This window comes from Delphinus delphis, chromosome 3 (assembly GCF_949987515.2).
Source record: "Delphinus delphis chromosome 3, mDelDel1.2, whole genome shotgun sequence".
NCBI lineage: Eukaryota > Metazoa > Chordata > Mammalia > Artiodactyla > Delphinidae > Delphinus > Delphinus delphis.
The window spans coordinates 16,894,283-16,916,413 of NC_082685.1; the positions used below are offsets into that span (position 1 = coordinate 16,894,283).

The following is a 22,131-nucleotide window of genomic DNA, read 5'->3' on the forward strand; positions in this document are numbered from 1 at the left end:
TAGGTCCTAAGGTTTGGAAACCGCTATCCTCCCACATAGAGGGTGGTTAATGCCAGGAAATCAGAACCAGAATCTCATGGCGTGAAAGTTTGTGTTCCCCCCGAATTCGTTTGTTGAATGAGAGTAGAGCCCCCATGAATGGGATTGGTGCCGTTATGAAAGAGACAGGAAAGAGCTTTCTTCCCCTCATCCTCCACCTCCCATTCTCCTCCTCCTGTTTTCCTTCTCCTTCTGCCTCTTCGTCTCCCCCTCCCCTTCCTCCTCCCCCACCCCTCCTTCTGTAATGTAGAAGATGGCCCTCACCAGAAACCACCCACACTGGCACCCTGATCTCTCTATTCCCAGCTTTCAGAACTATGAGAACTAAAAGTCTGTTGTTTAAGTTCCCCCAGTCTATGGTATTCTATCATAGCAGCCCGAATGGAAAAGGGACAGTCCTCTGGATCAAGGGCAACATTTTATATTGACAGATGGAATACTATAGTGCATGCTTGAGGTTTTCCAGAAATAAGGAAAGAAAGAAAGAGAGAAAGAAAGAAAGAGAGAAAGAAAGAAAGAGAAAGAAAGAAAGAAAGAGAAAAGAAAGGAAGGAAGGAAGGAAGGAAAGAAGGGTGAAAAGTGACTGAAGGAAGAAAAGAGAGGGAAGGAGTGGTGGTGGTGAGGGGAGAGGAAGGCAAAGAAAGAACAGAAAAAGAAAGAAAAGCAAAGAAACAGGATCTCCAGCTTAACACTCAGGGACAGACAGTGCTTGGGCATAATAGCCTGGAAGAGTAATTTAAAAAGGGGTTTGGATGATTTTTAAAAACCCCAAAATAAACAACTTTTTTCCCCTTGTTATCATTTCTAGAGTACAGTGCCTAGATTCCATATATACATTGAATAAATTGTTGCATGCATGATGCCAAAATCTTGGCTCTCTGTGCACTGATGCCCAAAAAATATGGAGACAGAGTTTTGGAGGAATGAGAAAAATGGCTTTAATCTTTGGCTGGCAAAGAGGATAACACAGCAAGCTAGCGCCTCAAGAACTGTGCCCCCCTCCCTGCGGAATAGGGAAAGGTTATATAGCCTGGGCCTTATGGTCTGGGGTAGGTGTAATGAAGGCTCAAAGTAAGGCTCAAAGTAATGAAGGTCTTGCATTCCTTTTCTTCTGCAAATTCATGGCCAAAGCTGGCGTCAGGTGTCAAGCAGCAACCGGGTCTGGTGTCTCTGAAGTTATCGGCCCGTGACCTTCTTTCTGAAATGAAGAGTGCTACAAGGGAGTGTAGGAGGAGAAGAAATGCCAGGTGCAAAGGGGAATTCTTATGGAGTCAGAGAGTACTCAGGTTTGTGAAGGACACGACTAGCTACAAGTGTTTTTTAGTAGTAACAGCTGAAGAATAACCAAGATTGCTTAACTCTTTCAGACCTGTGTCTGTTGTTTCCCAGCCTGTTCATTGTTTCCTTACTTTCCTTGTTTATCAGAAAAGTCTCATTTCTATTTTTGCTGCAACAAATTCCCCACTGCTAGTTCATTCCCTCCATCTTAACGGAGGAAGGGAAACGGGCTTCGTTCTCGTCTGGCTGAGGACAAAACTTCAGTTTTGCTCCATTTGAAAAACACCAGCCCTTTGGCCCAGGGGCCCATCTGTTTCCTACTTCATGCGTGAAATGAGCACGTTTTATCATCTTCGATTTTTGTGATGCACGAATGAAGCCATTCTTTCCTCCTAGGGGATTGTGCAGTAAGCTCTCTCCTCATTCAGCCAAGAAGTCAAATCACTTTAAAATTCTCACAAACAAGCATTTCATATAACTGAAACATTGCAATGGCAAACACATATGTTTCCCCCCCCCCCAATAGAATGCTGATTCTTTCCATATCGGAATTGTAACACTTGCTATACACAGAGCCTGCTGGGAGGGAGGGAGGGATCTGCCTGGAGACAGCACCCCGCAGGTACAGAAAAGACAACACGGAGGCTTATTGAAGAAGAGTTTTAATTCTTTAGGGTTGAGCGCTGCAGGAAAGTGAGTAGTTGAAATTACAGGGCGTGCCGTGGAGCTCTGCAGAGAAAAAGTAAACCTCACAGAATGCAAGATTGAAAAGAAGGAAAAGACGGTTTAGGCAGCCTTTGTCCCTCAGCACAGCTTCCAGCGGACACCCTGAGGACAAAAGCCATCCTCCTGCCACCACCGAGGGATGCCCTGTGTGGCAAAGGGCTGGGGATCCCAGTCTCCAAGGCCTTGCCCTCCGATGCGCTGGCATCCAGGGCCCTTCCGGCCGCGCGCATGCGCAGGACGCAAGCTAGGCAGATGCTGGCCCGCATCCTGCGCAAGATAACTGAGTGGTCTTTTCCAAACACCCGTGTTGACCAAATGACTTCTTTGCTCATTTTATTTCAGCAAATTAGAAAAGGGTAGGGCTGCAATCTAATCCCAGAGCCAGGTGTGAATGAAGGACAGGCGACCACAACTGCAGAAGTGAGATAGGACCGCGAAACGAGATCTGAGAAGCAGCAATGGACGCACAGCTTGCGGACTATGTCATTTCCATCTCAGCGCCCACGCAGACACACAGACACACAGAGGCAGGGCACGCTCGCCCATCGGCTTCTTAGCTGCGACAGTCACACCCGGATAGACCGTGGGGACGCAGAAGGCGTCAGAGGCAAGGCTGGGGTCAGTGGGCACAGGCACCCAAGCCCCTCCCCACTGCCAGCTCGAAGCTGCACCGGTGCATGGGCGGCTCTAATTGTTTGTTCTTCCAGGGAAATGTCACCCCTCCCCATGCATACACAGTGTTTATCTCTTACTTCCTATCTAACTACATTAATTAAAAGATCTTAAGGGGTGTTGAAAGTGAATCTAGCAACTTCCAGCAGTATTAAGAAAATACAGAAAACACAGACGAGATTTTATGACAATAATTTTTTATTGCTATATTTTATATTTCTGGTATTTTCAGGAGACCTAGTCTGGACCTGGGAAGGGAGAGCTAGGGGGTGGGGGAGAAGGACTGTGGAGCGGGGCATTGGGGGCTGTGGGGAGAGGTGTCCGGAGGAGGCCAGGAGCTGGGCAGGAGGAGGGATGGGAATGGTGGGTTTTACAGAAAGGAAAGCTGCGCGATGAGGGGTGTAGGGAGGGTCCTGGGAGATGGACGGGGTGGGGGCGAAGGGAAGGTGACGGAAGGTGACTGGGGGATGGGTGGGCAGATGGCCTCACCCGTGACACACACAGGGGACATCCCAGGGCTTGTCTGGGTGGTTTTGTCCAGCCCCTCCCCCCCCCCGACCCCTCCAGCCCCCGCCCCAAAGCAGGAGCATTTCTGTGTTACGAGCGCGTCAGGAAATCACGATAATATCCAAAGACATGGGTGAAAACATTAAGGCACAAATGTGCATAAAATACAGGAAATTGCAAACTCACACGCCAAATTGAAGGACGCAGCAGAGGTGGTGGAATAATAGAAAGCCTTGGAAAGCTCGAGGAGGCGCCTTAGCCAATAGGTTTGTCGTGAGGGGCGGGCAAGATTGAGTTTGAACCAATCCAGATGAGCCCTTTCGGGTAAATACCGGAGGCTGCCGCTCTTTCTGATCCTGCGCGGGCAGTCCCCAGAGTGTAGGCGGGAGCGGGTTCTTCAGGGAAGGTTCCCCTCCACCTCCACAACCCTCCCTCCCATCTGTGTCTTTGCACGGTGTGTGCCGCTTGCCATCCCTTTACGTCCCGGCACTGCGGCACTCGTACGCCCTTGAGCTCCTCTATCTAGCACCCTTGAAATCCTGTGTCCGCGCGTCCCTGTATCCCGCGCGCTACTCTTTCTGTGTCTGGGAAGCCCCGTCGCGCAGGATCCCAGCGCCAGGACGGCCTGGGTGGGTGGGGGCTCTGCGGTCACCCTCCTGTGCACCATTCCCGCCCGTCGCGTCCGGGTCATGCCCAAGGACCCTCATCGAGCGCGCCGCATCCGGGTCCTTGGGCGTGAAATGGAGACGCTAGCAAAGCGACTGGCTGTTCTGAGGCCACCCGCGCGCGGTATCAAGTGACTTGTGGGGGTTTTCCGAGTGCCCTTGGCTTTTCTTTCGCTGTCTTGGCGGGGAGGGGGACTGTCCAGAATTTTGGGAGGGACGGAACTTTTCCCACACTTTAGGAGGGGAAGAGCTGGGGGGTGGGGAGCGGAGCGGGGATGATGGGTTCGAGTTTGGAACTCTTCAATCACAGGCCTGGTTATGGTAATGAGCTCACCACCAGGTCTCCCTTAGAGACTCCTTCGAGTCAGGACCCGAGACCCCAGGCTCATCTTCTTTTGGTGTTGTCTGCAGCCTTAGATTCTGTGTACAGCATCCTTCCCAGAGTCCTATGCTGGAACACCAAATAAGTCCTCATACCTAAGCGCAGGCTCTCTTTTCTAGAGAAGCAATAACCTCCTGTAATATTTTCCAATGTGGAATGGGCTCGAAAAATGATTTTCCAGGCAGGCTGGGAGTACAGTGTCCAGTGGCTGTGTTGGGTGGTGCCTTTGGTTGGCTATTTTAAACTCCTATTCCAGGTACCCACACCTGCATGGGTTTATCAAAGGGCATATGCTACCACCTGCCTGTCCCCCTGCTTCTCATTCCACTTCCCTTCCCCATGTAGAGTAACAACTTTCCATGAATTCTTCTTTATTAGTTATGCAGGTATTGTTTTTGTGTAATTGTTTCACAATATGTGATTTTGATATGCATAGATTTACCTAGTCTTTCGTAAGGCCTCCCTTCAGATTTTCTGGGAAAGCTCTGAATCTTTTCCGTGACTGCATAACTCCTGGCTGCCCAGCATACATTCTATTGAACTCAACCTTTCCCCTGTAGATTGATATTCACTTTATTTGCATGGCTTTGTTTCTCCACAACCAAGAATTGGTTTTGCCTTAGAAGTAAGCAGTTTTAATGCTTATTGCAACTTCCTCAGATTCTAGAAAGGGGCTGGGTGCTGTTGCTCCTGGAAAAATGACAGATAAACTTACTCTTAGCCTCCCTTGCAACCCGGCATCTGAGCATGGGGATATTACGGAACCTGGTCACATTCCCCTTCTGTGTAAGCCCTGGCTCTGCACACAGCCACTGACGCCCACCCATAATTAGGAACTTGTCTCCCACTGCTGCCTCTTGCTCTTGGCTTTGTCTCACTTTTAAAATACAGCCAATTAAAAAACTTATTACTGTTGTTATTCAGGTATGGTGAGGCCAACAGATCAAGACATGACTGCCATTGAAAAGATAGCTGTTATACTCACAGTTCCCAAGAGGAGGGGCACAACACACCTCACAGGGCCAGGCCACACTGAGAAACAGCAGGGTCTGCTAGGAAGCAGGGGGAGCGAGGGGAAATCTTGAGAAAGACCCTTGTTTTTTCTACAGGAAAGGCAAGATAAGGTAGGGCAAGCAGACTCAGGATTGCCTGGTTTGAGTAATTTCAGCTGGCTCGGGGCATAGGGCCTGTCCCTAGTTGTGTGGTACCTGCCCTGGGGTGATGAGGGCAGGTGGACAGTGGCCTGCCCATGAATGTGAGAGGAGATGCTTAGGGTGTGGGCTCTGGATTGGTGAGTTCACATATGAAAGGCATGGTGCTCCTTGGTGAATTGTTTCTGATCTCTAGGAAACAGTGCCCTATCGTTCATTCCCTTCAGAGCCCTGGGAAAGAAACTCCTATTTGCTTAGGTTGGGATGATGGAATAACTTTATATGAGTTGTATATAGTGACTCAAGCCCCTAGAAATATTCTTAATATTGCTTTAAGCTTAGAAATATCATTGGGATATTTGGAATTTTTAGGACATTGAATTATTTAAAAGTTTTGACTAAAATATCTAAAAAAGTTAGCACTATATTTGCAATTAAAACATTAAATTGAGTCATTAGTTTTGACATGATTTTTGAGTTGAAAAAGTTAAAACATTGTCCAAAGTTTGTTTTTAATACTGGAGCATTAAAAGAAACAACATTTGCTATCTGTAAGTTTAATCATTAATTTTACAAAAGTTATTCCCTTCTCCTGGAGGGTGGAGGTTGCAGCTAGCATGTTCTCCAGGAGCATCCTGGCAGTGATATGGGCTCTGGTCCTGGCTCCTGGGCATGGATAGTGGTCTCTCCTCACCTGGGTTATCTCCTGGAGTGGTGAGGTCATCTCCAAGCCCGTCAACTCCACAGCCTAGCAGGTGACTTTGTAGGCCTTCCTGTGTTCTCTTACTCATCTCCTCTCTTTCTTCCCTTGGCCTCCTGGCTAATATGTGGCTCCATGTGGTCGGGCTTGCCCAGAATTTACTGCCTTTCTCTGGCTGGTGCTGGTCCCAGCCCTGAACAGGAGGTTTGATCACTCAGACCCTTTCCCTGGTCATGGCGACAATCTCAGTGACCAGCATGACACCAACTCTAAGCGTTGGTTGAGGCATTTGGAAGAGAGGAACTCTTGTTTACAAAAGGATTCTGACTCCAATTCCAACGTGGGGTGGGATTGGTTCTCCATACCACCAAGCAATTCTGCAACACCAGCTGGGTGTCTTACAATTCAACTAAATTCTGACACCATCTACCTGGAGATAGCATCAGATCCCACAGATTAAGGGTTCAGTCCGACAAGACTGCCCCCCACCACACACTCTTCAGATGCCAGTGACAAGTCCAGTTGTCTTCTGTGCTTCTGTCCCACCGAATCAGAGGTTCCCATGACCCCCTCCTTGGGTTTGATTAATTTGCTAGAGCAGCTCACAGAACGCAGAGAAGCATTTCACTTCCTAGATTACTGGTTTATTATTAGAGGACGTAACTCAGGAACAGCCAGGTGGAAGAGATGCACAGGGCAAGGCCCCGGGGAAAGGGCTCCAGCTTCCATGCCCTCTCTGCTTGTGCCACTCTCCCCAAATTTCTACCAACCCAGAAGCTCCCTGGAACCAGTCCTTCTGGCTGTTTTGGAGCCTCCATTACATAGGCATAATTGATTAAATTATTGGACATTGGCAGCTGATTCAATCTCCAGCCCCTCTTCACTCCCTGGAGGTCAGGGGGTGGTACTGCAAGTGCCAATCCCTTGATTACATGATTGGTTCCCCTGGCAACCAGCTCCCATCCTTAGGGCCTTTCCAAAAGTCACCTCATTAACAGAACAAATGACACCTTTATTGCTTTTATTATAGGAAATTCCAGTGGTTTCAGGAGCTCTGTACCAGGAGAAGGAGGAAGACCAAATATATATTTCTTATTATAGATCACAATAGCACAGTTTGCTAGGCTCAGATTGATTGTAGTAGAAGCTGAAGGCTGCCAATAGGAGACACCTGCCTGGGGACTCCACCAGAAGGAAGAGCTTGGAGAGAAGACGTGGCATATATCCTGAAGACATTCGGCCATTAGAGCTCTGCTGGATGAGAGCTGGATGGCACAACACCCTTTCAGGAGTGCTGTGGTGTGAATAGCACTCCCCGCCAAACTTCATGTTGAAATCCCAGGGTGATGGTGTTAGGAGGTGGGGCCTTTGGGAGGTAATTAGGTCGTGAGGGTGGTGCCCTCAGGAATGGGATTAGTGCCCTTATAAAAGAGCGCTCCCCTGCCCCTTCTGTTATCTGAGGACACAGTGAAAAGTCATCAATCAATGAATCAGAAAGTGGGCTCTCTCCAGAACCCAAATTTTCCAGCACCTTGACGCTGAACTCCCAGCCTCCAGAATTATGAGAAATAAGTGTCTGTTGCTTTTAATCCACCCAGTCTATAGTATGATAGCAACCCTAGTGGACCGAGATGAGGAGCCAAGGAAGGTACCTCCTGCATTTTCAATTCTATGGTTCAAATTAGTTTCTGTCACTTTTGGTCCTGACGCATCAAGATGAAATAGATTTCACTTCCTAGAAAATTTACTTGTGCCATTTTATTAAAGTATTACACTGGTATTTACTTGAGCTGATGCAAACTGGCCCATTTTTTTTCATCCTAGATTTGAGAACCCCGTGAGATAAGGGAGTAGTCATTCATTTGAGTTATTTTAGTTAAGCAAGAACAGGCTTGGACAATGGAATTGAGATTTTAAAAAATCCAGGAAGAAATTCCAAATTTTATTTATTTATTTTATTTTGGTAAAAAACACATGAAATTACCCTCTCAAAAGATTTTAAGTGTATAGTACAATATTCAACTATTATTTATATTTTGCTATTTGTACAATAAGTTACTAATCATACTTCACAGCTCAAGGCTCATTACCATCATTGGTCTGTGTAATGATCATCTCTTGTTTATTTACATATATTCCCAAATATCTTCCCTGTTATGCCCATTTTCCTTGCTTACCTGCTTTCCAGTGCACTTTTTACAAAAGTTTAATGAAGTACTGGAAATATTTTGAAGGTGTGGTATTGTTATGTATAATAAGAAATATATATTTGGTCTTTCTCCCTATTCATAGCTCAGAGCTCCTAAAACCCTTGGAATTTCCTAAGTGATGAGAATCATAAAGGTATCTTGATATTCAAAATAAACCTCTGTCAATGACACCAGACTGTGTTAATGAGGTGACTTTTGGAAAGTCCTTGAGGATGGGCGCAGGTTGCCAGGGGAACCAACCTAGTGAGATGGGGTTGGAAGTTTCAGTCCCACCCTGACCTCCCAGGAGGGGAGAGGGGCTAGAGGTTGAATCCATTATCAATGGCCAATGATTTAATCAATCATGACTATGTAATGAAGCCTCCATAAAAACTCAAAAGGATGGGGTTTGGAGAGCTTCCAGGTCAGTGAACACCTAGAGATTTGGAGAGAGTGGTTTGCTCAGAGAGGGCATGAAAGCTCCGTACTCTTTCCCCATATCTTGCCCTATTCATCTCTTCCACCTGGCTGTTCCCATGTTATATGCTTTTATGATAAACCAGTGATGTAGTAGGTAAAATGTTTCTCTGTATTCTGTGAGCCACTCTAGCAAATTAATGGAACCCAAGGAGGAGGTTATGAAAACCTCTGATCTATAGTCGGTGGCTCGGAAGCATAGATGACAACCTGGACTTGGGGAGGAACTAAAGGTTCTTGACTTTGTTTTATGGCTAAACTATTATTTTGTCTTGCTTAACTGTTTTCCTTTGTTTCTGCATTTTCTCATTTCTCTGATTAAATTTGTTCTTTGAGAGTCGGGGGAGGCCTAGGAAGCTAAAGCTTTTTTACAAACAAGAGGCAGGGGACACAGGGGTCAGCTGGTGTCTGTCTCTGGGAAGGCCCCGCAGACTCCTGCTGGGTTTCCTAAATAGAGTTTGGAGACCAGAAGAGGGAGCTCTCATGTGCTGCAATGACAGCAGAGCCCAATAGGAAGAAGAAAGAATGCTCCTCTTTTCTGGCAAGGACTCAGCCAATGAAGACAAGAACTCTTTGTTTACTGTGGCCCTCCCAACTTTCTTTTCCTCTCTATAAAAGTGTTCTCCTTCCCTTGCCATGTGGGGATTTGCATGAGGCTCACCATGGTTGCAGACCCCAAGTTGCAATTCTCTGCTGATCCCGAATAAACTCATCTTTGCTGGAGAGATACTGACAGTCTATTTGTTTCAGGTTAACAGACTTCAACACTTCTTTTCATCTTTTTGCTGGACTCAATTCGATCCCTAACAAATGGTTAGTTCCTCTCCCCAGCCTCCACCCCCATAAATGAGCTTAAAGAAACCTTTCCTTTAAGTATGGCTTATTTGGGTCCCACGCATTTTGATGTAGTAATTTCAGTATAAATGATTTCTAGGTATTTCTGATATTTCTCATTTTCTACCATGTTTATATCTTAGGATCTAAAAAAAGTATAATTTGAGGTAAAAATGATCATAAATGACAAAGATGGACATTACATTCTGATACAGTGAACACTAGATCAAGTCAACATAATCATCTTAAGCATAAATGCACTTCATATCACTTCAAAATACCAGCTAATTGCAATCCATGTGGAAATGGGTAAATCACCATTGTCACAGATTTTTAACACCTATCACACACAGACACTGAGAAATCAAATACAAACTAAGCAGTGATATATATTTTTTAATTAATTAATTTACTTTTTGGCTGTGTTGGGTATTCGTTGCTGCACGCGGGCTTTCTCTAGTTGCAGCAGGTAGGGGCTGATCTTTGTTGTGATGCGTGGGCTTCTCATTGCGGTGGCTTCTCTTGTTGCAGAGCATGGGCTCTAGGCACACGGGCTCAGTAGTTGTGGCTCGCGGGCTCTAGAGTGCAGGCTCAGTAGTTGTGGCGTATGGGTCTAGTTGCTCTGCAGTATGTGGGATCTTCCTGGACCAGGGCTCAAACCCGTGTCCCCTGCATTGGCAGGTGGATTTTTAACCACTGCGCCCTCAGGGAAGCCCACCAAGCAGTGATATTGAAGAGCTCAATAACACAATTAATAACCTCAAGATTTTGGAACTATAACCAGCAAGCAGAGGACCCACTTTCCTTTTGAGCACACAGGGACCATTTGCAAAAATAACCCATCCATTCAGTCATAGAGGAGAGCTCATTAAATTCCAAACTCTTGTGTTCTACATCTGTAGTGTAGTAAAGTATAAATTATTAACCAAATTGTAGTTACAAATTCTGTATATTTGGAAACTAAGTAATATATAGCTAGATAATATCTGGGTTAAAAAAGAGATCATATGGGGAATTAAAAATATTTAGATCCTAATAAAAAGAAATACCACCTAAAAGAATATATGTGATAGAGCTTAGCTGTACTTAAGAGTGGATACAGCTTTAAATGTATCAGGAATAAATACATGTTTAGAAACAAGTTTTCAAGCATATTATTATGAAAATCTAGAAAAGTCTGGAAAACTATTCTCACAGATAATACCATAATTGCAATTTATATTTGCCACTCACCTTTTTCCTTTCAATACGTTTAATTTGTTGGAAACCAACAAATACCCCATCCTGATTTTTTTCCCTCTTCAGTTCTAAAATGAGACAATAATTTTCTTTGAAGCAGAAAAATACAAATGAAAATATGAAAGAGTCCTTATTTAAGGCAGTCTGGTAGTTTTGTGGAGGTACCACCCTGACGTGTGTGGCTTTCAGCCTCTTTAGGTCAGACATGGGATGGACTGAACCATCCTGAACACCAATCTCAGCTTTAACACTCTGTGATTTTTTTTTTTCATTAGAACATGGAAAATTTGGAGGAATATCATTCCAAATCTGACATCAATTCTGATGTTTGTGTTTTTCTCACAGGCAGTTAACTCAATTCTGTCACTACCTAACTGGAGATAGCATCAAGTCTCACAGGTTAAGGGCTCAGTTCTACAAGCCTGTCCCCAATTCAGACTCCAATTGAAAGTTCAGGTTGTCACCTGTGCTTCTGACTGACCCCACTATAGATCAGAAGTTTCCTTGTCTTCCTCCTTGGGTTTGATTACTTTGCTAGAGCAGTTCACAGAACTCTGAGAAACATGTTACTTACTAATCACCAGTTTATCATAAAAGGATATAACTTGGGAACAGCCAGGTACAAGAGATGCACAGGGCAAGGTATGGGGAAAGGGCACAGAGCTTCCATGCCCTCTCTGGGCATGCCACCCTCTCCAAATCTCCAGGTGTTCATCGACCTGGAAGCTCTCCAAACCCCATCCTTCTGGGTTTTTATGGAGGGTGGGACTAAAACTTCCAACCCTCTCTTACTAGATTGGTTCCCCTGGCAACCTGCTCCCATCCTCAAGAACTTTCCAAAAGTTACCTCATTAACACAAACCGTGATGTCACTGACAGAGGTTCGTTTTGAATATCAGGACAACTTTATGATTCTCATCACTTAGGAAATTCCCAGGGTTTTAGGAGCTCTGTGCTAGGAATAGGGAGGAAGGCCAAATATATATTTCTTATTATACATCACAATATCATAAACATAACGACTTCAAATTTGCCTCCTAGTAAGTTGTATTTCTTAGTCCTATTTCTGTCTTTTCTGAGAAATAAAAATTGCTTTCTATTCTTTTTCCACATGCCAGACATGAAATTTCCAGAGTTGTATCTTCTTAACCTCAACACCCTCAGCTCTTCAATCATTTCTCCTACACCCGTAGTTGAAGATCTCTTTACCATCCCCTTTTGTTTGGTTTGTGAAAACAGAACTTAAAATAGGGTAACTCGAAATGCAATAAAACACACATCAAATCATTAGGTTGATGTGCGATTACAACTTCCTTTAATGAAAACTTAAGGAGAGAAAAACTTTTCCCTCTTCTCATCTTAGTTTCATTGGCTGAGACCCCATAATTAGACTGACAAAAACAAACAAACAAACAAACAACCCATTGGATCAACAAGAGAAAAATAGTTTATTAATGCATATGGTGCACATCACACGGAAGAAATCTCAGGTTAGAACTTGGGCTTATACAGCATCTTAACAAATAAACCTGTAGAGAAGTGACAAGAGAAAGGAAAAGGGTTTTAGGCTTCCAGGGGTGTCAAGCTATGGGAAGGTAAATATTTGGGGGGAAACCAATGGAAGACAAGTGTCATTAGTGCAGGTCCATCTTGGCCCTGACTTTCCATCATCTTCACAGCCAGAAGACTTCCCCGAGAGGGCACTTATGGCGGTTTTCATTTTTCAGAAGTTTCTGCTTTTAGTCAGTTAAGGAAACTCTGGGAAGGCATCTTTCTGCAACTGTTGATCCTCATTTGCCTCCAGCTCAAAATAATCTTTATGCCAAAGTGACACATTTTGGGGTAGTATATTCTGCTACCCTTAGAATCCTTTATTTCTCTTCTAGTGGTCTATTTTTTTGTTACCTTAAAAAAAAAACTACTTTGTCACACTTATAGAAAATATTCAGATTTTTTCATTGTTACTAATTTAATCTCAAAACTTTATACTAACCTATTTAAAATACAATATTGAGAAATATGGAATATGGTTCAGAACCAGCAAAACCGGGAATTCTGCCCTTTCATGGTGAGGCATTCTCTTATTTAGTTCTTTTTTTAAAATAAAGCTTTGGGGTTTTTAAAATTAATTAATTAATTTATTTATTTATTTTCAGCTGCGTTGGGTCTTCATTGCTGCATGCAGGCTTTCTCTAGTTGCGGCAGGCAGGGGCTACTCTTCGTTGCAGAGCACGGGCTCTAGGTCCGTGGGCTTCAGTAGTTGTGGCACAGGGGCTCTGTAGTTGTGGCTCGTGGGCTCTACAGCACAGGCCCAGTAGTTGTGGCGCTCAGCCTTAGTTGCTCCATGGCATGTGGGATCTTCCCAGACCAGGGATTGAACCCATGTCCGCTGCATTGGCAGGTAGATTCTTAACCACTGCGCCACCAGGGAAGTCCCTTATTTAGTTCTTTGATGTCTTTGATGTCAGCATCAAGATGCTCAGAGCCTACCAAGTGTCCTACTGTATCGGTGGTATTTATGAAATGTTATTCTGAGCAATAATTCAGACCATCACCCACTCTTATTCTGCCTCTGACCTGAAAGTGGGAGTCTTCAGTTCTCTGGATGGTTCAAGAAGCAGATGAGGGAGAGAATGCACATCTCTTCTTTTGCCCTCTCTTCTCCCATTCCTTGTCTCTCTCCTGGAGGGTACAAAGGAAGCTGGAGGGAAAATGCCAGTTTGAGTCTGTCTTGGAAAATGGGAATTCTGCACAACACAATTTTGATTCTGCTGGTCTTAACGAAGGATAGTGTGATACTGTGATGAGACCCTCTGGTCTATAGACATTTGTGATACTATAGTATCACAGGTGATGCTTGGATTTGTGAGTGGCAACTGAAGTTGCAGGGGGGCAGTCTTGTATCACTGAGCCCTTAACCTGTGGGGTTTGATGCTATCTCCAGGAGTGTCAAAATTAAGTTAAATTGTAAACACAGAGAATTGCCTGTTGTGGGGAAAAATCCACACATTGGAGTTGGGAGCAGGTCATGGATGGGTTCTAACAATGTTTGTCATTCCTCATTTCCAAAAATCTTTCATGCATACATCTTCAAATTGATGGCTGCTATAATTTGCTGAGTCATTCCCCTATTATTGGACTTTAAGCTTCCCCCCCTCCCAAATAGTGATATGACAAACACTTCTCCAGACCAAACCAAATGACGATTTATTTCCACTTTTGGGTTATTTTTATAGAACATATTTTGAGAAAAGGAATTCCAAAGGTTATGAAAAATCTGAAGATCCTTAACACATACTGCTACATTGTCTCCCAGAAGCAATATCTGCAAAATCAGGGTTTTTTTGGTTGAAACCCAGCAGGAGGGACTTCCCAGGTACAAAATCCCCTCCATATCCCCCATTCCTTGTTTGTAGAAAAAGGCATTAGTGTCCTAGGCCTTCCCTGAGTTTGGAGGAGCAGACTCAGGCTCTAATTAGGGAAGTGATGGAATGCAGAAACAAAGGAAAAGCATTAAGCAAGAGAGCTTGAAAAATAGTTCAGCAATAAAACAGAGTCCTATTTCCTCCTCAAGGGACATAATAATAATCTGATGCAAATTCTTGAGTTGTTCTGCAGAAACTAAGACCCCCACCCAGGTGGAGGATGGTGACTACATGCTGACAAGCAGGTAGACCCAAGACTGGTTGGAACCAGTGTTGGAACCAGATGTTTAGGATTTCTGAAATATCCCCTTGTTATCTCATCACCAGCCAGTCAGAAGAAAGTCCCCCAGCTGCTTACCCCAAATGCTGCCTTTAAAAACCTTTCCCTAAAATCCACTGGGGAGTTTGGGCTTTTTGAGCATGAGCTGCCCATTCTCCTTGCTTGGCACCCTGCATACTTTCCTTCACCACAACTCAGTGTCAGCAGACTGATTGGCTTTGCTGCGACATGGATGAATGGACCCAGGTTTGGTTTAGTAACAGGGTCTCCCAACTTAATAGTGAAAAAAAAAGGTCTCACTTTATGTTTCTATTTCTTGGTAACTGGTTAGAGTGTGTATTTTTTCTCATGTCTATTCAGCATTTGCATTTTCTCTGTGAGCTGACAAATTCCATGGGGCAGGGGGTATTTTTCCGTTGTACTTTTCAGTTCCAAATTGTATGAACTCTTTGTATATTTGTGGCTGACATCTTCCTAGTTTGGTTATTTGCCTTTAATGGTTGTGCCTGATTATTTTTCACACTCACTGAATTATCATGGCCTTTGCTCATTGATTTTCTTTTTCTTTTCCCCCACTTTTCTCTCCACTGTGTTCCTAGTCTACCCAACAAATCAGCTAGGCTCGGCCTGAAGTGCTTTCCTCCTTCTAACAACTGCTCCACAGAACTAACCTGTTTTCCAGTCACACTTCCAACCGCTCATTTAGTGCATTTTCAAGTCTATGCCAGTGTAAACAAAGAGAATAGAGTGTCACTCATCACCCTGTTATAGAAAGAGGTAAGTTGCAACCCACTACAGTCGCCCACTGACAGTGTGCCCTGAGGGGAATTCAAGATGGGGGAAAAAATGATGAAACATTCTGCACTTTGGATTTACCAGGCCCCCAGACAGTTAAAATGCATATCTAAGGAATACTTTCAATGACCCCATATTCTTGCATCTTCCCATAGATAGAAAAGCACTAAAATCAGTAACTTGAGATATCTGTTCCTTGTGATTAGCAGTAATCTTTTATCAAAATGTATGCTTGACTACAAGTATTTCCCAGCCAAAACAATTCTAATATATACTGGCTCCTCCACTACCTCTTTGGACCAGTCCCTTCAGAGGTAAGGAGAGGCTGTGTGGATAAAGACGACCAGCTTGCCTTATTAGTAAACAAAGGATGTTGTGGCACCACAGCCACCCCAACTATGCACCCTGAGGGGATTCAGAAAGGAGAAAAACAGGGTACTGGCCCTAGATGGTTAAGGTCCCTATCAAAGGAATGATTCCAATAAGCCCAGACTATTGTATCTTCCCATACATTAAAAAAAAAAGCACTAAATTCATTAATTTAAGATGTCTGGGTTTTTTTGTTTGTTTGTTTGTTTTGCGATACGCGGGCCTCTCACTGCTGTGGCCTCTCCCGTTGCGGAGCACAGGCTCCGGACGCGCAGGCTCAGCGGCCATGGCTCACGGCCCGGCCGCTCCGCGTCATGTGGGATCTTCCCGGACTGGGGCATGAACCCCTGTCCCCTACATCGGCAGGCGGACTCTCAACCAGTGCGCCACCAGGGAAGCCCCCGGTTTTCTTCAACAGTAATCTTTTGTTGTTCCAAACCTGGTTTTTGTTGCCAAAACTCCTATAATACCTGGCTCCTGAGAGGCTCTCTTCCTGGCTGAGGTCCTTAGAAAGTCTGCCAAATAAAATATAACCCTCAACGTTTAGGTTGTGCATTTTCTTCAGTCAACAGCTATTTCCTGGCTACAGGCCTCAGTAAGGTGCCTGAATAAAACTTAACTTTTACGTGTTTTTTGTTAAGTCAACATCAGATTTAAAAAAAAACAAAAAAAGTCCCCACAAAACCAAAGAGCAATACCTAGAAAGATTTTGCACTTATGCGGAATAACAGATTCACTTTTTTTTTTTTCTTTTTTTTGCGGTACGCGGGCCTCTCACTGTTGTGGCCTCTCCCGTTGCGGAGCACAGGCTACGGACGCGCAGGCTCAGCGGCCATGGCTCACGGGCCTAGCCGCTCCGCGGCTTGTGGGATCTTCGCGGCGGGGCACGAACCCGTGTCCCCTGCATCGGCAGGAGGACTCTCAACCACTGCGCCACCAGGGAAGCCCCAGATTCACTTCTAAAAAATTAAAAATTGCATTTTTTTAAAACCAAGTGCTTGGTTAAAACAACAAAAAACCAAAAACAAACCACCAGACCGCTCCTTCCCTAAACCTTTTTTGTCTTTAAAGAAATGCTAACGAATTTCCTGGTATGGACCTGGAGACTGGTAGCCCTGGGTCTTATCACAAGTCTTCACTCTGAATCAATGAGTTTCCTCGCCGCTGGATTCCCCGTGCCTGAGGCTCAGGGGCGAACTGGGGACCTAAAGCCTGGGCTCCAGGTAGGACGTTGGCCACCCACGTGGGGTGGCCCTCACAAGACGTGTTCCTCTGAGAGTCCACGCCGGACCCACGCACGCGGGGAAGGCACACGCGGTTCGGTGCACACAGAACGATTTCACGTGGGAGGGTGCCCAGGAAGCGTCCCACGCAGGCCGTATTCCAGCCCAGTCCCCACCCCGCGTGGGCGTTGCGCCCGGAGGAGGCGCTTGCAGCTCAGGTCCTAGCAGCTTACAAAAAAGACGTTTAAAATGGACTTTTCAAATAAAACTGTTTCCCTTTCGCACACGAGTCACTTATGGGAGAAGTGACAATCCCTGTAAGATTTCAGCGTGCAAGGACGTGGGTCGGCCCGCGGGCGGGAGGCTGAAGCGCGTCACTGTTAGCTGGGCGGGGCGGGGGGGCGGGGAGAGTGTACATCGCTGCCAGGACCCAGGCGGAGTGTAGCGGCCTGTCAGGACCCGGGAGACTGGAGTACACCACTGCCAGGACCCTGCGTGGAGCACACGCCTGCCAGGACCCTGCGCCGGGCGCCCAACTATCCCAGTCGCCATTCTTGTCCTTCGTCCCTGCTCTCCATCCCCGTCCGCACATCCCCGTCCCCGGCTCTCCGGCCGCGCTTTTCCTGCGTCCCGGTCCCCGGCTTTCCCCCGTGTCTCCGGCCTCGCCAGCCCAGCCACCTGTGCTCCCCGGTCCGCGTCCCTGTCTGCGCCCTCCTCGAGGGCCCCGCCGCCGCTGCCCTGGCGCTTCCCGCGGGCCCAGCCGAGGCCGCCTGCGCCCTGTGCCAGCGCGCGCCTCGCGAGCCGGTGCGCGCCGACTGCGGCCATCGCTTCTGCCGGGCGTGCGTGGTGCGATTCTGGGCGGAGGAGGACGGGCCCTTCCCGTGTCCCGAGTGCGCCGACGACTGCTGGCAGCGCGCTGTGGAGCCCGGCCGCCCGCCGCTCAGCCGCCGCCTGCTGGCGCTCGAGGAGGCTGCCGCGGCGCCCGCGCGCGACGGCCCGGCCTCTGAGGCGGCGCTGCAGCTGCTGTGCCGAGCCGACGGGGGCCCGCTGTGCGCCGCTTGCCGCATGGCCGCGGGGCCCGAGCCGCCCGAGTGGGAGCCCCGCTGGAGGAAGGCGCTGCGCGGCAAGGTGCGCGCGGGCGGCGTCCCATGCGCTGCCCTTCCCCGGAGGGTGCCCTGTCCCCCTTCCCATCCCCAGACTGCGCCCTGTTCCCCCTCCGTATTATCCGGATGGCGCCCTGGGCCCCAATCTCCATCTTTTGGACGGTGCTCTGACACCCCCCCCCCCAATACCCCAGTTGTTGCCCTGTCCCTTTTGCTTCCTTCCTCTGTACGGTGCGCAGAACCCTTTCTCCCATCCCTGGACGGTGCCTTGTTCCCCCATTCCCTACCCCCAGAAGTTGCTTCCTCTCCACTACCCTAACTTCGGCAGGTATCCAGTCCCCCTTTCCCCATCCCTGGACAGTGCCCTTTCTCCCCATCGTCCCCCGCTTCCCCCCAGGATGCCCCTGCCGCCTTCTCAGTGTTGTACTGGCCTGCCCCACCCCGCAGGGGCAGACAGTCCTGCTGTGGGCCCCGCCCCCATGCCTTGCCCCTTTTGTGTTACTGCCCTGCCCCTGGCGTGACGTCACGCTATGGTAGCCCTGCCCCGACGAGCAAAGTCCCCTCTTAGGGGACGGGGCCTGAGGCTATCGGCCCCTCTGGAGTCCTGTGCGCCCCCCTCCCATTCCGTCTTCTCTCGAGTCCCTTAACCTACTTTGTTCTGGAACCTTTTCCACTGTGCTTTCATCCGTTACATGTGGCACTTGATTCTGGGTCGGAACCTGCCATCGGAGAGTCTGGTCACAGCTGGGGTCTGGGGATCCCAGGGACCCGCTGTGTGTGTGGTGGGCTCAACTTTATTTCTTAGAGAATAAAGACAGCCAGGCCCCTGGAGTGGAAACAGTGTGGTCTCTGCCCACCAGAGGGGAGAGAGTAGCACGTTTGAGGGTACATGTGTCAGGGGTTGGGTCCTGGGGTCTCCTGGGTAAACAGTGGAGTGTAGCATCCAGGGGCTTGCTTGGGGCTAGAGCATGTGGCCAGGGGACTGGTGGTGTTCTTTCCTCCTGGTGAAGGACCCCACCTATCCAGTCAGTGCATGGAGCTGGGCAGGCCCTGGGTGTGGCCATCCTCACCCCAAAGAGACCACCCTCCATCCCTACGCTGGGGACAGTAACACTAGGGACCCCAATGGATGGTCTTGTGTACAGTTACCCTGTTGGATTCTTAGCACAAATATTTCTCTCAGACTGGAGAGAGCATAGTGGGTCACTAAGACCACTCTCTCTGGTGCCTGCAGGGTTTTGAGGTGTCTGGTGGGCCAAGACCATGAACTGAGGCCTCTGGACCGTCAGGGGATTCTGGTGGTGCAGTGTCCCTCTGGACTGGGCTTAGGTGGGCCCCAGACCTTCAGAAGTGGCCACACACCCCATAACCAGCATCTCTTTCCAGGAGAACAAGGGATCTGTGGAGATCATGAGGAAAGATCTGAACGATGCTCGGGACCTGCATGGCCAGGCTGAGTCCGCCGCTGCTGTGTGGAAGGCAAGTGGGGTGGGGTTGGAGTCCATGTGAACAAGGAAACGTGGCTGTGTACCCCTGACCCTATTTGGCAGGGCGGTCAGGGGACTCTCCTCCCTTGAGGTGGTCGGTTGTGGGGCGGTGGGGGGCGGTGTCTCGGGGTAGCCCGAGGACACGGGTATCCCTCCCTGCCACCCACCCATCCTGTAGGGACATGTGATGGACCGGAGGAAGAAGGCCCTGACTGACTACAAGAAGCTTCGGGCCTTCTTTGCTGAGGAGGAGGGGCGCTTCCTGCAGGAAGCAGAGAAAGAGGAAGGGTCCCTGGACGACGAGGATGAGGACCCAGCGGAGAGGTTCAGGTCCCTGCTGCAGGCTGTGTCGGAGCTGGAGAGGAGGCACCGCAACCTGGGCCTCAGTATGCTGCTCCAGGTGGGCACCCTGTCCTGGTGGCCAGGGGAGTGCAGAGCGGGCACAGATTCAAGAATTAGCAAGGTGGTAGCTTACCAAGAGAGAAGCCTTTAGACCGCTGCCTGGCTTCCATTTGGGGCTGAATTTCAGGAATGAGTAATCCAGGAGACACTCCAGCTTCCATGTGGGAAGAAACATTTGCAGAGAGGGGGGACTTGCATCCCGATATTGAAGCACTGGGCCCCTGCCCTGTCCTGGGGCTCTACACGTAGGAGATGGCTCTGAGGTCAGGAGAGGCAGGGATCCTGGCGAGGATGGTGGTTGCCATGCCCTCATCCTGAATGTCCTTTACACTGTGCCCTGAGGCTTTGCCTAAATCTGGAGATTCTGGGCTCTTTGCAACCCTGAGTCTGAGCCGGGAGCCAGCAGCCTCTGTCTTACCTCCTCTGAGCTGAGAGGTGTCATTTCACTTCTGGCAATACTGGTTAATCAGCTCCAAGTGGGTGGTGACTGTGGGTGAGGAGACGTGTGGGTCTGGTGGGGCTGGGTTCTCCGGTCACCTGGCTTCCAGGATAGAAGCTCCCTCACTCCTTCTCTCTCTTCCCATGCAGTGATGTGCTGCTTGCCCAGGCACCGGGCAGAGGAAGCTCGTTCCATCCCTGGCCTGAAGCAGCTCCTCCATCCGCCTCCTTCTGGACCCCCCTGTCATCCTTCAAGACACCCCAACCCTGAGTGTCTTCTCCTAGGTGTAGATGTGGGCTGCGAACTCTAAGTGCCCACCTTGAGTTGCTGAAGACAGTGCTCCTCAGAAGAGTGTTTGTGTTCCCTTTTCCTCTAGGTGTTCATGTTTCTAGGCTATAAACATTTCACTGTAGAGATCTGTATTGGGGGTAAGTTAACCTAAGTGTATCCCAACTCCATAAAGTTCTTTTCGCTGCCCCAAGTCTTGTCAGATTTGCCGGGGTCTCCATGAGCTGTGGTCGTCATCTCCAGGAGGCCTGGGCTGTCCAGACCTGACACCTGCCCCATTTAAATGTAGCCTGTAACGGGGCTGCTCCACCAGACATGCACACCCAGGCCCACAGACCCCCACCCATGCATTGGGCATAGCAGTTAAGGTTAAATTTGGGGTGAGTGTCAAGGGAAAGGAGTGTTCAGGGTGCCTGGGTGGGGAGGGCGGGCAGATCAGACCTGTCACCTCTGCTTGCGGTCCTCCAACAGCGTATGTTGCACAAACCTACACCTACAGCTTGAGGTCTATCCACAGAAACATGAGAACCTTGAGGTCCTCATGGAGTCTGTGTGTCAGGGGCAGTGCAGACCCTTGCTGGCCATATCCTCCAGGCTCTGTCCCTGCTCTGCCTCCGAGGGTGTCTACTCAGCCGGCTCTCATTTCTCTTCTCCATTTTCCATCCCTTGGATGCCAGTGGTTTTCCCCGGAGCCTGCCTTAGCATCACCCTCTATCTGCCCTGTGCACCTGCCTGTCCCTCACTGACCCAGGACTTTTCCTGGGGCAGGAGGAGCAGTCCCAGGCTCAGGCCATCCCCAGGCCTCGCCTTGGTGTTTCATTTCCCCGTACCTCTGGCTTCTCTTCATATTTCCTCTGCTGGACGAATTTAGCAAAACCTCTTAGTAGTAGTGTCATTGTGTAGATTCCTCCAAAAGAAAACTGCAGCAGCGCAAAGTGACAAGGTCAAGGGGTCCAAGAATTGACACAGACAGGTGTTAAGGATGGTGGTTGGGGCTGTGAGTCATTCCCAAAAGTGCAGCGTTATGATCGATGGCCCGTTTCTGGACGAAGCCTCTCAAGATGGGAGTCACTGGCCTTTGGTGCTGCTGGCCTCTTGTGTTTCTGTGAGCTTGGGGGCGGCCTGCCTGGCTGGTAGCCGGCGCTTACAGAGCCCACTAAAGAGGGCTCGCTTCAACCGGTTTGCTTGGCGTCCCTCCTCCCATCTATCTTCTCTCCATGCCCTGGCTGGTCTCTGAGGAGGTGCTGTGTCTGCACTGCCCCGTGTCAGGGGTCTGTGGGTTGGACTTCTCCCTGATGAGCCCTCCACCTCCTGCTTCTGCTGAGTGAAATTGGGGAGCTGCCCCAGTTTCCCACAGCTGGAGATCCAGCTACCCGCTTTCCTCCTCTGCAGAGAGCTGCTGGGAGGCCTGTCCATTCTGCTCTCAGTTGGCTGCCTGGAGACTGATGTGCTAGACGGGGC

At 48.4% G+C, this 22,131-nt stretch overlaps 1 protein-coding gene across 1 annotated transcript; it reads left to right on the plus strand.

Annotated features, from left to right (window-relative positions):
- The first annotated feature begins 3,911 nt into the window (after positions 1–3,911).
- RNF187 (ring finger protein 187) lies at positions 3,912–20,858 on the plus strand. Its single transcript, XM_069540524.1, has 5 exons — positions 3,912–4,011; positions 17,379–18,079; positions 19,441–19,533; positions 19,720–19,941; positions 20,532–20,858. Exons 1-5 carry the CDS (start codon positions 3,912–3,914, stop codon positions 20,532–20,534), a joined length of 1,119 nt encoding a protein of 372 aa, XP_069396625.1. The 3' UTR covers positions 20,535–20,858.
- Positions 20,859–22,131: the final 1,273 nt, after the last annotated feature.

Bases quoted from the DNA above. Each gene is read 5' to 3' on its own strand.
- RNF187 (XM_069540524.1), top strand. From the start codon at position 3,912: ATGCCCAAGGACCCTCATCGAGCGCGCCGCATCCGGGTCCTTGGGCGT. The intron at 18,080-19,440 runs GTGCGCGCGGGC...ATCTCTTTCCAG, and splicing joins GGAAGGCGCTGCGCGGCAAG to GAGAACAAGGGATCTGTGGA. The intron at 19,534-19,719 runs GCAAGTGGGGTG...CCCATCCTGTAG, and splicing joins CCGCCGCTGCTGTGTGGAAG to GGACATGTGATGGACCGGAG.